Source organism: Myotis myotis, unplaced genomic scaffold, assembly GCF_014108235.1.
Source record: "Myotis myotis isolate mMyoMyo1 unplaced genomic scaffold, mMyoMyo1.p scaffold_m19_p_3, whole genome shotgun sequence".
Classification (NCBI taxonomy): Eukaryota; Metazoa; Chordata; class Mammalia; order Chiroptera; family Vespertilionidae; genus Myotis; species Myotis myotis.
The window spans coordinates 157,138,609-157,155,259 of NW_023416335.1; the positions used below are offsets into that span (position 1 = coordinate 157,138,609).

Below are 16,651 nucleotides of genomic sequence, written 5' to 3' on the forward strand. Positions count from 1 at the left end.
AAAGAATATCTACCTGTATAACTTTTTCTCCTTTCCTCCCTATTAATTTTCTTAGGCCAGTAAGGCTTAAGGAGCATGAGGTACATATCTTCTCTAGTGGGATATGTGGGGAAAGTCAATATTACTAAAAAGGGGCATGAGCTGCAAAAAAATAAAAAGTAAGGAGCACTTGTCTGGGTGAATATCCTTAAAGTCCAGGCAATGCCATGGGATATGCTAAGTGGACATCATACACTGAGTGGCCAGATTATTATGACCACCTGGCATTTGTAGGCAAATTAACTGTACACTACGTCGTATGGGATATGGAAACCGAAGGCCTGTTCGAACACCTTTGCTGTCTGCAGTTACCAAGATAAAACGTCTCCAATTCGCACAGGAACACAAGGATTAGACAGTCAAGCATTGGAAAAAAGTCATGTGGTCCAATGAATCACGTTTCCAGTTGCATCATGCAGATGGCAGAGTGAGAATTTGGCGGAAACAGCATGAAAGCATGCACCCCACATACATGAGTACAACCCTTCAAGCTGGTGGGGGCAGTGTTATGGTTTGGGGCATGTTTTCCTGGAATGATTTGGGCCCTTTAATTCATGTGGAACAACGTCTGAATAGCACAACATACCTAAGTATCGTTGCTGATCAAGTTCATCCTATCATGTTGTTGGCGTATCCCAATCGAGATGGCTTCTTCCAACAAGACAATGCACCATGCCATGGTGCTCCTATTGTGCAGGAGTGGTTTCATTAACATGAGGGAGACTTTACCTTGCTTAGGTGGCCCCCACAATCACCAGATCTCAATCCAATTGAGCATTTGTGGGACGAAGTTAAAGAGCCATCAGGCAGCTGGTTCCACAACCATCAAATCTCACAGAACTGGACAGTGCTATTCATCAGGCATGGTGTCAGATTCCTCACATCACCTTTCAACATCTCGTGGAGTCAATGCCAAGAATAATCACTGCAGTATTGAAGGCAAAAGGTGGCCCAACGAAGTACTGATGGGGTGGTCATAATCATCTGGCCACTCAGTGTGTGTGTGTGTGTGTGTGTGTGTGTATCCCACATTCAAAGGCTGTTAAATTGCGTTGTTTACCCAAATCTTCAGAAAAAAAGTCACTTCTGTCGTGGTAAACAACCTGCTTCCCTATTTATAATGGTCTAGCCCTCTAGCAACTTTAGCGTGAAATTATAGCTAATTTGCCTACAAATGTCAGGTGATCATAATAATCTGGCCACTCCAGTATGTTGCTGGGGGAGTAGGTAAGAAACACTATAATTAGATATCTAGTGTGACTGCCCTTGCTTCTGTTAACTGAAGTGAATTAAGGGGGAATTTTTTTATTTCCAAAATGTATTAACTCCTGAATGTATTAACATCCTAGGGAGTTGATGAGAAATGTAAATGAAGATCTAGATACAAAGAAACTCATCACAGTATTATTTTATTATAAATATTAACATTTTCAAATATTCAATAATAGGGAAATAGTTAAATTATCTTTTTTAAAATATATTTTATTGATTTTTTACAGAGCGGAAAGGAGAGGGATAGAGAGTTAGAAACATCGATGAGAGAGAAACATCGATTCAGCTGCTTCCTGCACACTCCTTACTGGGGATGTGCCCACAACCAAGGTACATGCCCTTAACCGGAATCGAACCTGGGACCCTTCAGTCCTTCAGTCCACAGGCCGACGCTCTATCCAGTGAGCCAAACAGGCTAGGGCAATTAAATTAATTTTTGTTTGTCTCCTGCAGGCGAGGATCAAGCCTGCAACCGAGGTATATGCCCTTGACCAGGAATTGAACCCAAGACCCTTTGGTGTGTGGGCTGATGCTTGAACCACTAAGCCACATAGCCAGGGCTAAAATGAACTTGTTAAAAAGTAATAATGGCGCCGAAACCGGTTTGGCTCAGTGGATAGAGCGTCGGCCTGCGGACTGAAGGGTCCCAGGTTCGATTCCGGTCAAGGGCATGTACCTTGGTTGCGGGCACATCCCCAGTGGGAGATGTGCAGGAGGCAGCTGATCGATGTTTCTCTCTCATCGATGTTTCTAACTCTCTATCTCTCTCTCTTCCTCTCTGTAAAAAATCAATAAAAATATATTTTTTAAAAAAAAGTAATAATGGAGAAATGGTCACAATTTTAGTAGTAGTAAAAAGCATTGTATAAAAATCCTATATAATAAAACCCTAATATGCAAATCGACCGAATGGTGGAATGACCGGTCACTATGATGTGCACTGACCACCAGAAGGCTCAATGCAGGAGCTGCCCCTGGTGGTCAGTGCGCACCCACAGGGGGAGTGCCGCTCAGCCAGAAACCAGGCTCACGGCTGGCAAGTGCAGCAGCAGTGGCGGGAGCCTCTCCTGCCTCCGAGGCAACGCTAAGGACCCCTGGGGGATGTCCGCCTGCCGGCTTAGGCAGACATCCCCCGATGGGTCCCAGACTGCGAGAGGGCGCAGGTGAGGCTGAGGGCCCCTTGTACCCCCCAGTGCATAAATGTTGTGTACTGGGCCTCTCGTATTCTATATAATATAAAGGACATTAAAATTATTGGATGTGGAAGCATATCCAATATGGATACAAACAAATTTCATACTAATAAGGAAACAAAGTTTAGAAAAATATATTTCAAAGCATTGCTAATATTAATAGCAGTTATTTCTGAGTTACAGATTATGGATGATTTTTCTTTTATTTGTGTATATTTTCTATAAGTATAAAGAAGCCTATAGTACTTTTCTAACCATAAAAAAAAGAGTTAAAAAAATGTAAATCCTTACTGTTAGTATCTGAAAATAAATTTTCAGAATGTGTTATGGTGAAAATATATATGATGATTTATATAAACCCCTGAGCATGGTATTTAGAACACAGTAAATGCTCAATAAGTGGTAGCTGCTGCTGCTGCTGTTAGTTATTTGAGGAAGATAGCCTCCTGTGACCAGAGCCTGACGCTTTCTATATTGGGAAGTTATATCACTGAGAAAATATCCTATTCATTCAGCTTCTTGTCTTGAGATCAATAAATATGCTGTCCTTCTATGCATACAATACTGGCAACAGGATCTTTTTAAAAAAGAAAAAGGACTAGAGTGAACTGTTTTGTTTTTCCTTTATGAAGGTATAGAGGAAACTGATGTAGAGAGAGGCCTAGTAGTGATCTCCTTTGCAATGACTTTGTTTTTTAGCTTTGATATAATTTATGGCTCCCATTACAAGTTGTTTTTACCCTCCTTTTTGGGTTGTCTCCTTAAGAATTCTTGGAAAATTTGAAACACTGTAATGGAAAAAGTTTTTTTCACTGTTCTAGGTATTTCTGGTACTTTGTCTATTGGTTCTCATGTTTGTCTGCCCTTATAGATTGGGTCCTCTGGAACCGAGTGCTGACAAAAGATATAGACTTCCATCTATTTTAGTTGTGTTTGGAAACAGAGATGTGCATGTAAGAAACTATATTCAGCATGTGAAAAACATGCCGAAAATATACATGTGATAGCTGTTTTTACTGGGCAGTAGTGTCAGATATTCTTAACATTGACTCTTTATTCATATCCTATATAATAAAGAGGTAATATGCAAATTGACCATCATGCCCTTGCATAAGATGGCCGCCCCCAGGTCATCACAAGATGGCTGCCACAAGATGGCCGACAGGGGAGGGCAGTTAGGGGTGACTGGGCTAGCAAGGGAGGGCAGTTGGGGGCAACCAGGCCTGCAGGGGAGGGTAGTTAGGGGTGATCAGGCTGGCAGGGGAACAGTTAGGAGTCAGTCAGGCTAGCAGGGGAGTGGTTAGGGTGTGATCAGGCTGGCAGGCAGAATCAGTTAGGGGCAATCAGGAAGCCAGGCAGGCAAGCGGTTGGGAGCCAGAAGTTCTGGATTGTGAGAGGGATGCCCTGGGGATCGGGCCTAAACTGGCAGTCGGACATCCCCCAAGGGGTCCCAGATTGGAGAGGGTGCAGGCTGGGCTGAGGGACACCTGCATTGAATTTCATGCACTGGGCCTCTAGTTCACTATAATTCTTAATGTGTCTTGTATAATAAGTACATGATGTAGTACATAGTCATAGAAAAAATTACTATAGTCTCTTTAAATTTTTATTTATTGAATTGAGAGAGAGAGAGAGAGAGAGAGAGAGAGAGAGAGAGAGAGAAACATTGATTTGTTGTTTCACTTATTTATGTACTCATTGGTTGCATGTATGTGCCCTGACTGGGGATTGAACCCACAACCTTGGTGTATCCAGACAATTCTCCAACCAACTGATCCAGCTGGGGCCACTATAGTCCTTCCTATCTGAGACCATTTTCTGTAATGCACAATAATGTGAATGTACTTGGTGTCACTGAACTGTATACCTAAAAATGATTAAAACAAAACACAACAGTATAAACCAGATGAAAATACATAGTTTCCAAGCTACTTTTAATCCTTACATCAGATTCTGCTTCTCAGCATTCACTTACCACCATAGACTAGAAGGTAGGGATCAAAGTTGCTTGTTGCATCCAGATATATTACATCAATTATTGTGAAAAGCATGCTAGGAAAGCGGAATACTTTATAAGTCAGGTGGATTTTATACTGTTAATGAGCACCATTGGGGAGAATGGTCAGGTTTTTTTGTGTAGTCTCCTCATCTAGTTTGTAATTATCTGTTTCCTCTTTTCTTCAAGGAGGTCTGTAGCTGAGGGAGAACGAATTGGTGCATATGGTATGTGAAAAGCAAATGTATCATTTCCTCATTTGGACATGGTTTCTCTAAGTATGGTGGGGCGGGGTTGGGAGGAGAGGATAGAGAAGAGGATAGACATAGAATTCCCAGGACTGTATGAGCTGATTGTGATTTGAGAATATGGAGTATAAAAGCCAGATACCTGTTTTAATGCTAATTTTAATATTTAAAACAAAGTTAGGGAGCCCTATCTGGTTTGGCTTAGTGGAGAGAGCATTGGTCCATGGACTGAAGGGTCCCAGATTGAATTCTCGTCAAGGGCACATGCCCGGGTTCTGGGCTTAATCCCCAGTAGGGGCCTTACAGGAGGCAGGTGACCAATGATTCTCTCATCATTGATGTTTCTATCTCTCTCTTCCTCTCCTTTTCTCACTGAAATCAATAAAAATATATTTTTAATAAAGAAAAAAGCACCCTGACTGGTTTGGCTCAGTGGATAGAGCGTCGGCCTGCGGACTGAAAGGTCCCCGGTTCGATTCCGGTCAAGGGCATGTACCTTGGTTGCGGGCACATCCCCAGTAGGAGGTGTGCAGGAGGCAGCTGATTAATGTTTCTCTCTCATCGATGTTTCTAACTCTCTATCCCTCTCCCTCTCTGTAAAAAATCAATAAAATATATTTTTTTTAAAAAGAAAGAAAAGAGGGAAAACCAAGATGGCGGCATAGGTAAACACCGGAGTTTGCTGCCTCGAACAACCACTTCAAAAATACAACTAAAAGACGGAACGGACATCATCCAGAACCACAGGAAGGCTGGCTGAGTGGAAATTCTACAACTAGAAGGAAAGAGAAAAGCATACCGAGACTCAGAGGAGGCGCAGTACGGAAGTAAAATACTAAGGTGCAGAGGTGCATGCGGAGCCGGCTGGTGGCTGAGGGCGTGGTTGTCGTTTTTGATCGGGAGGGAGTCTCAGGCTCTGAGCTCCAGTTCTGGGCGAGTCTCTAGGGACCCAGACTCATATGGGAGAAGCAGGACTGTCTGGCATCGGTCGGAACTCGAGGGTAGCTTTCTCTCTGAGGGGCTTGCAGCGATTACCGGGACACTGAGAAGCAGAGCCTCTGAGGGCAAGACTGAGAGCAGCCATAACTGCTAGCCCCGCCCTGTTGATCCCGAGGAACCCGCCCCACCCAAGCCCTGCAGGGAAGCTTTTGCTGGATAGCCTCAGGCAAAGGCTAGATTAGCACCTCCCTAGAGATCCAGGAGCCAGGAAACCCAGAGGTCAGAGTGGGACCATCCAGTTTGCAGCTCCGTGGAAACATAAAGGACACACTCGGGTCAGACTCAGTGAGCACCAAAGCCCAATTGAAGCAAGTCTTGCCCCAGAGGGGTTTCTCCAGCACAGAAGTTCTCCCACTGCAGACACAGCTGATTCTCACAGCCAATTGGCCTGGAGGTCAATTCCTCCCAGTGATAACTACAACAATCAAGGCTTAACGACAACAAGACTGTGCACAAAGCCCACAAGGGGGTGTACCAAGAGTGTCCTCCTCAGGTAATTGGGAAGGCTGAACCACTGGGCCCTAGAGGACACTCAGCACAGAAAACCACGTTATCAACACAGGGAAGCATAAAAGCGTAGACAAAGAAAAAGGACACAACTGACAGAAACGGAGGAGAGCAAACTACTGGATATAGAGTTCAAAACCACACTTTTAAGGTTTTTCAAGAATTTTCTAGAAACTGCCGATAAATTTAGTGAGATCTACAAGAAATCTAATGAGACCCTCGAGGTCCTGATAAAGGACCAACTAGAAATTAAGCATACACTGACTGAAATAAAGAATATTATACAGACTCCCAACAGCAGACTAGAGGATCGCAAGAATCAAGTCAACCATTTGAAATATGAAGAAGCAAAAAACACCTAACCAGAAAAGCAAAATGAAAAAAGAATCCAAAAATACGAAGATAGTGTAAGGAACCTCTGGGACAGCTTCAAGCATACCAACATCCGAATTATAGGGGTGCCAGAAGAAGAGAGAGAGCAAGATATTGAAATCCTATTTGAAGAAATAATGACAGAAAACTTCCCCTACCTGGTGAAAGAAATAGACTTACAAGTCCAGGATGCACAGAGAACCCCAAACAAAAGGAATCCAAAGAGGACAACACCAAGACACATCATGATTAAAATGCCAAGAGCAAAAGACAAAGAGAGAATCTTAAAAGCAGCAAGAGAAAGAAACCCAGTTACCTACAAGGGAATACCCATACGACTGTCAGCTGATTTCTCAACAGAAACCATGCAGGCCAGAAGAGAGTGGCAAGAAATATTCAAAGTGATGAATAGCAAGAACCTACAATCAAGATTACTTTATCCAGCAAAGCTATCATTCAGAATTGAAGGTCAGATAAAGAGCTTCACAGATAAGAAAAAGCTAAAGGAGTTCATCACCGCCAAAGCAGTATTATATGAAATGCTGAAAGGTATCCTTTAAGAAGAGGAAGAAGAAGAAAAAGGTAAAGATACAAATTATGAACAACAAATACACATCTATCAGCAAGTGAACCTGAAAATCAAGTGAATAATCTGATGACCAGAATGAATTGGTGATTATAATAGAATCAGGGGCATAGAAAGGGAATAGACTGGCTATTCTTGGGGGCGGGGGGGGAGTGGTGAGGGGGATGCGGGAAGAGACTGGACAAAAATCGTGCACCTGTGGATGAGGACAGTGGATGGGGAGTGAGGGAGGAGGGTGGGGTGGGAACTGGGTAGAGGGGAGTTATGGGGGGAAAAAAGAGGAACAAATGTAATAATCTGAACAATAAAGATATAATTAGAAAAAAGAAAAAGAAAGAAAGAAAGAAAGAAAGAAAGAAAGAAAGAAAGAAAGAAAGAAAGAAAGAAAGAAAGAAGAGAGCCCTGACTGGTTTGGCTCAGTGGATAGAGCATTGGCCTGCGGACTGAAAGTTCCCAGGTTTGATTCCAGTCAAGGGCATGTGCCTTGGTGTCAGGAGCCAGTCCATCCTTGCTGTTTCAAGGGACCTGGCATATATGGCATACTGTTCTTAATATGTTTGCTCACCTTCTTGGCACTATATGTTTTAACCAAGGTCACCTCTCTGAGAAAGGTTGTTTCCCCAGGTAGGGATTTTCCCCTGAAGTTAGAGAGGGAATAAAACCCCTTAACTAAGTGCCAGGCGGGTAATTAATCACTTTAACTACGAACAATCATGCTTAAGCTACATAATCTTTACTCCCTGGAATGGAGATAAGAAACGCCCTAACCTTTGGAATAGAGATTGATAGGATTAGAATCAACTGGTATAAATACAGATATAACAAGACAACAGGACACAGAACCTAGACACAGAACCTACACAGAACCTAGAGACAGAAGAACTTCGCTGGAGAGAACATGGCAAAAGATCCTGGACAGAAACTGGCCACAGAACCTAGAGACAGAACCTAGCGAGAGAACCTGGCTGAAGAACCTAGAGACAGAACCTGGATAGAACATGGCAAGAGAACCTGACTAGAACCTGGTGACTGAACCTGGCTGGAGAACCTGGACAGAACCTAGAGACAGAACCTAGCGAGGGAACATGGAGACAGAACCTGGCTGGAGATCCTAACCAGAACTTTGCTAGAGATCCTGACCAGAACTTGGCTAGAGATCCTGGCTAGGCTGCTGATCAACTGAACGCTGCCTCTGTGTCGTTCCTTCTTCGCCGACTCCGTCCACACCTTTGGGGACCCCTGGACCTGCTGGGGTTGGACCCCAGCACCTTGGTTGCGGGCACGTCCCCAATGGGAGGTGTGCAGGAGGCAGCTGATCGATGTTTCTCTCTCATCGATGTTTCTAACTCTCTATCCCTCTCCCTTCCTCTCTGTAAAAAATCAATAAAATATATTTTTTAAAAAGTTAGGAAAACTTACAAAGTTTAGCAGTCTTAAATTAAAACTTTTAGCTCTCTGTGTATTATAGCATGGGAAGCTTCAATACTGTGATTTTAGCTAAGCAGCACTCCCTTTATATTAATCCCTCAGTTTGTGCTGGTGTTGGTTTTTCACAGTTCAAGGATTTCTGAATTTCTCTACTGAAATTTAAAAAGGCAATATCTCCAGAGTTTCAAAGATCCCTTGTTATTTGTATAGATTCATTGTCATTGCTATTGACTTTCCCCCCACTATTCATTTTTAGTATATCAAAATGGCAGTATTTCTTATTTGTCTGTAGAGACTATTCTTTGACAGTATTTGCAACAGTTTCTGTGGAAAATGCTTTATTAAAAAAAAAAAAAAAAGTAAGGAGAATCTCAGCTTATAGCTCTTAGTGATAAAGCCTGTTGCCATGGAGTCCTGGATCAGATTGGCTGTCCTGGTGGCCAATGAGCAGATAGAACAATAGAACATAAACACATCATCATTTAATCTTGCAGAATTATTTACTCAGTGATATATGATATTAATTCCATAATTGTATATAGAGCAGTGAAATAAAGTTTCAAGAATGGTATATGATGGTGTTCTCTTTTCTTTCAGAATTTGCCATTTACTATAAACACTGTAATGATCCATTATCTTCTTAATATGATTTATTTGGGAGAAGATGTGATAGGAAATGTCTATCACCTATTTGTGAATCAAGCTGCTGCTGCTGCAGTCAGTTGGACTTATGCCAAGTCTAAGTCAGATTCTGGCCTTCTAGACCAGAAGAGATTTATCTTTATATCTGAAGCCTCCTTGCTTATTTTGGTAGCTCTAAAGCTGAGTCAGGAGTTGGCAGCTTTTTCTTAATTTGTTTTTCCTTCTTCCTCTTCCACTCCAGTATGGTAGATCCTTTTGATGATACATTTATATACCAGGGTCTGGAGTTGGATTAGCTGGGAGTAGCTTCCATGTTTTCCATCGTCACTTCCCTAGCTTGTTCTTCTTTTTGACATAGGTCTGTGCCTATGATCATAGCATGTATCTTATTGCTTTAGAGACTGGGAATGGTTCACTCATACAAAAAAAAAAAAAAAATTCCCCTCTATATCTTGTAAACTAAAGAAGTCAAGAGTATTATGTTTCTCTTCTTATGTTTTACACTAGAGGCCAAGTGCACGAAATTCGTGTATGGGGGGGGGCAGCCCTCATCCCGGCCTGCACTCTTTCCAATTTGGACATCCCTCTCACAATCCGGGACTGCTGGCTCCTAACCGCTCACCTGCCTGCTGGCCTGATCCCCCTAACTGCTTTCCCCTGCCGGCCTGACCCCCCTAACTGCTCTCCCCTGCTGGCCTGATCACCCCTAACCCCCTCTGCCTTGGCCCCACCACCATGGCTTTGTCAGAAGGACGTCCAGAAGGTTGTCCAGAAGATGTCCAGTCTAATTAAAGATATTACCCTTTTATTAGTATAGACTATTAGTATAGATTAGGGATACTTGAGAAATTATGGTGGGTCTTGTTCTCTTCCCCTTCAATGTTCCCAGGCTTGGCTATTTACAGATTTAATGGCTATTTACAGATTTAAGTTAAATCTGTAAATAAAGTCTCTTGATTGAAAGAGACTCAAGAGGTCCATAAGTTTGTTCCCCTCTTTTGAGCTATTGGAGTCTTTATGAGTCAGCTTTTCATTATGCCATCGCCTTCTGTCTCACAGAAAAACAGACAAATAAACAAACTTCAGATTCATCTATTAAGAAAAGAGAAGCAAATAGTCTGTTTAGCATCTGATTAACTGTGGGGAGGCCTAAGGAAGTAGGATAGGAAGTATTTGAGGTTTTGTAATTTTACTTATTGTGACCAGAGAAAGGCTCATTGAGATGGCATTTGAATACAGATCTGAGGAAACTGAGTAAGCAAGCCATGTTGTTATCTGAGAAATCATTTCAAGCATAAGGAAGGAACAGTAAAAAGCAATCACCCTAAAGTGTGTTTAGGATACAGGGAGGAGCCTGTGTGATGAACTGCATAAGTGTGTGTTGGGGCGGAGGGGAGGTAGGAGGTAGTAAGAGATGGGGTCTGAGGGAAAACTAGTGGTCATTGTAAGGTCTTGTAGGTCATTTTAAGGACTTGGGATTTTGCTCTGAGCCATTGGAGCTTGTTGAGGGAAGGCATAATATGGTCTGAAAATGTTTTTAAACAATTACTCTGGCTACTATGTTTAGGAAATACTGTGGGGTATCAAGAGTGGAAGCAGGATACCAGATAGGCTATTTCAATCATTCAGCCAAGAAAGTTGGCAGCTTGGACCAGGGTGGTAGCAGTGAAAGTGTAGGAAGTCATTAAATTTTGGATATATTTTGAAATTAGAATCAATAGGATTTGCTACCTAATCATTTAGATACTCAGTTTACATGATAATATCTACTTATAAAATGTAGTTCTGCACATACAATAGAGTGATTTTTTTAAAAATACATTTGTAGCCCTAACCGGTTTGGCTCAATGGATAGAGCGTTGGCCTGCGGACTCAAGGGTCCCAGGTTCGATTTCGGTCAAGGGCATGTACCTGGGTTGCAGGCACATCCCCAGTGGGGGTTGTGCAGGAGGCAGCTGATCGATGTTTCTCTCTCATCATTGTTTCTAGCTCTCTATCTCTCTCCCTTCCTCTCTGTAAAAAATCAATAAAATATATTAAAAAAAATAAAATAAAATACATTTTTATTGATCTCAGAAAGAACGGGAGGAAAGTGAGATAGAAGCATCAATGATGAGAGAGAATCATTGATCGGCTGACTCTTGCACGCCCCACACTGGGGATCAAGCCCACAACCCGGGCATTTGCCCTTGACCGGAATTGAACCTGGGACCCTTCAGTCTGCAGGCTGACGCTCTGTCCGCTGAGCCAAACCAGCTAGGGCATGCTTGCTACTTCTTATACTCTGGAGATTGAATGTTCTTTATTTATTTATTTATTTTATTGCTTAAAGTATTACAAAGAGTATTACATATGTCTCCTTTTTTTCCCCCCGCCCTTGACAATCCCCTGGCCTCCCCTACCCCCCAATGTCTTATGTCCATTGGTTATGCTTATATGCATGCATACAAGTCCTTTGGTTGATCTCTTACCCACCCCTCTCCTGCCCTCCCACCCTCCCCGGCCTTCCTGCTGTAGTTTGACAATCTGTTCGAGGCAGCTCTGCCTCTGTATCTATTTTTGTTCTGAATGTTCTTTATTTTGATGATTGCTGCCCCTAACTCACCCAGTAATGATGCTCAGCCTTTTCCTTGCAGCAGAGGTAGCATTAGAGCCCTAGGGTAATGATCTTATATCCTCCATAAAAATGCTAATTTTCCTTATTTTACCTCTTTCCTCATAAGTACATATAAACTCCAGGGTGATGCTGCAGGATTCCTTGCTTATAGTAATTGAAGAATGATTATTATTACTTTTATCATTATTATTAGAGTATACGTGTATGCTTTTAATATATATGTACAGCAAAACCTAAATAGTATCTTAAACAGGAAGAAGTTTATTTTTCTCTCACATTCAGAAAATTCAGAGGTAGTTAGTCCAGTCAAAGGCTGGTCTAGTCAAGGACCCAGGTTTCTTCATCTGTTGCCTGTCTGTAGTTTTCAATCCAGTATCATCTCACAGTCCCAGAAGGCTGCTGAAGCACCAGCCTTAACTTCTACAATCAAGCCAGCATGAATTAAGGATAAGTAAAGAAAGTCTGTCCACTTCCTTTAAAGATACTTCATAGTACTACTTGTATTAGTGTCTTATGGCTGCCATAACAAGTAGCACAGACTGGAATAATGATCCTAAAGATTTCCAATTTCTTCATGTGAAATTAGATTATTCCTATCTCATTTCTCTGGCCAGTCTCACATTCAATTTTAGGTTTTGAAAGATTCTTTTAATACTAAATTGTTGGCTTAGGTGTCCTCTTCACCTGACAGGTGATGGTATTGCAGAATTTACCAGGCAACCAGAAAATACACGAGTACCCAGAGATTCAGGAAAGACCCTTTATTTAAAGCAGCGCTGCTGGCCCAGGGGATTCGAAGATCCAAAGCCTAAACAGCTAATACAATGAGATCATCCCCTATATATTCCTAAATATATTTGTTTCCCAACTACTCAGCTTTTGTGGCAGGCTTTCACAGCCTCTCCTGAGTCGGTTAGAATGGGGAAGTTAGATTGTATCTAAATGCCTGGCCTGGGTGGTGCCAGCAACCCCCTCTTTCAGCCAAGCTGCCAAATTCCCGGCCTGGGGCCCCTGCAAACTGGGAGCACCCAGGCCTAAGGAAGGGCAGTGACTTAATTATAGGCTGATGCGAATGTGCTCTAGGACACCGATCACTGGCACAGATTCAGATTGCTACCCCCCCTCCCCCAGGTTGCCCCCTATATTCCTCCTCAATGGCATTGACCTCTCAGGTCAGTCTCAGGTGGCATTGACCTCTAAAGTCATCACAGTAGGGCAATATAGACTTAGCTGCATGGCATTTAAGTTAGCAATAGAAGGCATCCTGACATGCGATTAACAGTAAGTAAATTGTGATTTTTTCTTTCTTTCTTTCCAGAATGTCTTGTCTGGGTTGAGTTGGAAGCAATTTTGCCAGGGCATGGGAAAAGACAGTGTGAACTTTTAAGATGCTTTCCATTCCTAAAATTCTGTGATGTTGCCCTGGCTGGCATGGCTTAGCGATTAGAGTGGTGGCTTATAAACCAAAGGGTCACAGGTTCAATTCCTGGTCAAGGGCATGTCTCTGGGTTGCAGGTTGGATCCCAGGCTCCAACCAATCGATGTGTCTCTCTCACATCAATGTTTTTCTCTCTTCTCCCTCACTTCCACTCTCTCTAAAAAGAGTCTGTGATGTTTTCTACATAGTGGCATTACTATGATAAAGTTAAAGGAAATGGAAGCAGCACAGGGAAAAGCCTCACTGCTGCTCTTTGTTTAAAAAAGAGGAAATTTGATTTGTTCTGTTTCACTCAAGGAAGTAAAATAGGCATTTTGGGCCAAGAATGTAGAGAAGCCAATAGAAACTAACACTTCAATTGATTGAGCTAATCACCAGTAGTTCTCATTTCAGAACAGATATAGCCATGACAGATATTGAGCAAAGAAAGAGGGTACATGTCTACAACATTTTTCTTTTGAGAGAGAGAGAAACATTGATGCAAGAGGGAAACATCATTCGGTTGCCTCCAGTATGCGCCCAGACCAGAGATCGAACCCACAACCTGGATATGTGTCCTAGCCAATAATAGAACCCGAGACCCTTTGGTGCATGGGATGACGCTCCAGCCAACTGAACCATACCGGCCGAGCCATGTCTAGATCATTTTAATCTTGTTTCTCTCTTTACTTTTCTAAGGAATTTCTCTGCATCAGCCAACTCCTATGGCCTTCCTTACCACACCAGTGAATTCTTTTGAACAGAATGATTTTTCTCATGCTTCCCTGATTTAGAAAAGTGGCACAATTGTTATTATTTTATTGGGTTGGTACTAGTAAAACCTATGATAGTTGACTTCTACTTGGTGAATATTACTTAATTATAGCTTTACATGTTCCATAAGTACTTTAAACTTTATTCCTCCATATTATACTTTCTGTCTTTGAAGAGAAGATCCCATATATCTCATTTATAGCTCAATAGGGCCTTCTTTCCTGTCCTTCTCCCAAGAGCTAGTAAGCCAGTTATCTCTTCAGGCATGCAGTTACACTGTTTTGTTTTTTGTACTTCGAGCATTGTGGTGGGAAGAACATGGAATTTGGAATCAAGAAGACCTGAGTTTGAATTTTGGCTTTTTATATATACTGTATGGCCTTGAACAATTCACCTAATATTTCTGAATGTTAGTATTTCATTTATAAAATGGAGATAATATTTTACACCTTGAGAAGATCAAATAAGATACTCTATATAGCCGAAACCGGTTTGGCTCAGTGGATAGAGCGTCGGCCTGCGGACTGAAAGGTCCCAGGTTCGATTCCGGTCAAGGGCATGTACCAGGGTTGCTGGCACATCCCCAGTAGGAGATGCGCAGGAGGCAGCTGATCGATGTTTCTCTCTCATCGATGTTTCTAACTCTCTATCTCTCTCCCTTCCACTCTGTAAAAAAAAATCAATAAAAATATATTTTAAAAAAAAAAGATACTCTATATAAACTGTAAAAAATTTAGTCATAAAGATTGAGTGGAAAGATGGAAGAGTTTACAAACCTAATTTTTAAACCTCCAAATATGTCCCCTATTGATACTCACTCTCTAAAGAAAGGCCTTCCATCCCACATTTCACACCACAGAGTGCTCCTGAATGTCCATTTTGGGACACCTAAAACTTTGGCTTTGGGATCAGACACAGCAGGTGGAATACTGCCCTTGCCCTTCTTGTATTGGAAAAGTTGTTTAATTCATCCAAAGCTTTGGGGTCTTTATCTGAAAAAAAAAAAGGAAAGAAAAAGCCCAAATGAAGAGTTTTGTGAGGATTAAATAATGTTAGAAACAATAATCAATGAGATACCACCTCATACCTGTTAGAATGGCTGTTATCAACAAGACAAGTAATAACAAGTGTTGGAGAGGTTATAGAGAAAAAGGAACCTTTATTTACTGCTGGTGGGGATGTAAACTGGTACAGCCACTATGGAAGACAATATGGAGGAAAAATTAAGAATAGAGTTACCATATGACCCAGCAACCCCTCTTCTGGGTTATCTATCTGAAATATTTGAAAACATTTATTTGCAAAGATATATGCACCATTGTGTTCATGTAGCATTATTCACGGTGGCCAGAACATGGAAACAACCAAAGTGTCCTTTGATAGATGATTGGATAAAGATGTACATATGTACAATGGGATACTATAAGAAAAGAAAAGAAAAGGAAAGAAAAGAAAAGAAAAGAAAGGAAAGGAAAGGAAAGGAAAGGAAAGGAAAGGAAAGGAAAGGAAAGGAAAGTAAAGGAAAGGAAGGAAAGGAAAGGAGGAAAGGAAAGGAAAGGAAAGAGGAGAGAGGAGGAGAGAGGAGGAGAGGAGGAGAGGGAGAGGAGTAGGAGGAGAGGAGGAGAGGAGAGAGGGGGAGGAGAGGAGGAGAGAGGAGGAGAGGAGGAGGAGGAGAGGAGGAGAGGAGAGAGGAGAGGAGGAGAGGAGGAGAGGAAAGAAAAAATACTGCCATTTGGGACAAAATGGATGGATCTTGAGCATATCATGCTAAGCAAAATAAGGCAGACAGAAAAAATTAAGAACCATATGATTTCATTCATATGTGGGATATAAAACTGATAGAACAAATGAATACCAGTAAACAAGAAAAACAAACAAACAAAAAGTCATAGACATAGACAACAGTACGGTGGTTAGCAGAGGGAAGGGAGTTGGAGGGTAGTAAAGGGTAATCAGGTCAAATATATGGTGACGGAAGATAATTTGACTTTGGGTAATGGGCACACAATGCAATATACAGATCAGGTATCAGAAGTGTACATTTGAAACCTATATAATCGTATTAACCAATGTCATAGAAAGAATGTAAACTTTAGAATCAGTACCAGAATTCTGTTGTCTTAGTAGTGGTGTGACCTTGGGAAAGTTATATAACTACACATGGGGGATATGAGTTGAAGTGCATAAAGACCCAGATTTATAATCTTGCTAAAAAACATTAGTGCCCTTTTTTTAAACTCCTAACTCTAATATCAAAGAGTATAAGAATAAGCTTGCCATGCATAAGCACCTACAGTTTCGTTTTTAACCTGGTATTTTAACGTTATGGATGTTTTTTCCCCCAACTGGGAAAAAATGCCCTAAGGGCAATTCCCCGTGTGGTGTGTGTGTGTGTGTGTGTGTGTGTGTGTGTGTGTGTGTGTGTGTGTTTAAATAACAATCTTAAGCATTCGGTTAAGTTTTGACAATTGTAGTATATTTACTACATGTAACTACTACGCCAAACAAGATAGATATTTCCAGCAATCCTGAAGGATTCCTTATGTCTCTTTACAATCAAT

The 16,651-nt window shown here is 41.7% G+C and overlaps 1 protein-coding gene across 25 annotated transcripts in view; it reads left to right on the forward strand.

Moving 5' to 3' along the window:
* R3HDM2 (R3H domain containing 2) overlaps positions 1–16,651 on the forward strand; it is a 179,713-nt gene that overhangs the window by 101,476 nt on the left and 61,586 nt on the right. For 6 of the 25 annotated variants that reach the window (XM_036297245.1, XM_036297248.1, XM_036297256.1 and 3 more), the window contains exon 1: positions 4,692–4,727. The exons of 4 other annotated variants lie outside the window; for them this stretch is intronic. Coding sequence is in view for 2 of the 21 variants with exons in the window: in XM_036297251.1 (XP_036153144.1) it covers positions 4,690–4,727 (38 nt within the window). In the remaining 19 variants the exon portion in view is untranslated. Of the gene's footprint in view, positions 1–4,689; positions 4,728–5,565; positions 5,589–16,651 lie in introns of those variants that run through there. 15 more of the 25 variants (XM_036297251.1, XM_036297250.1, XM_036297242.1 and 12 more) reach the window with 5 other exon arrangements.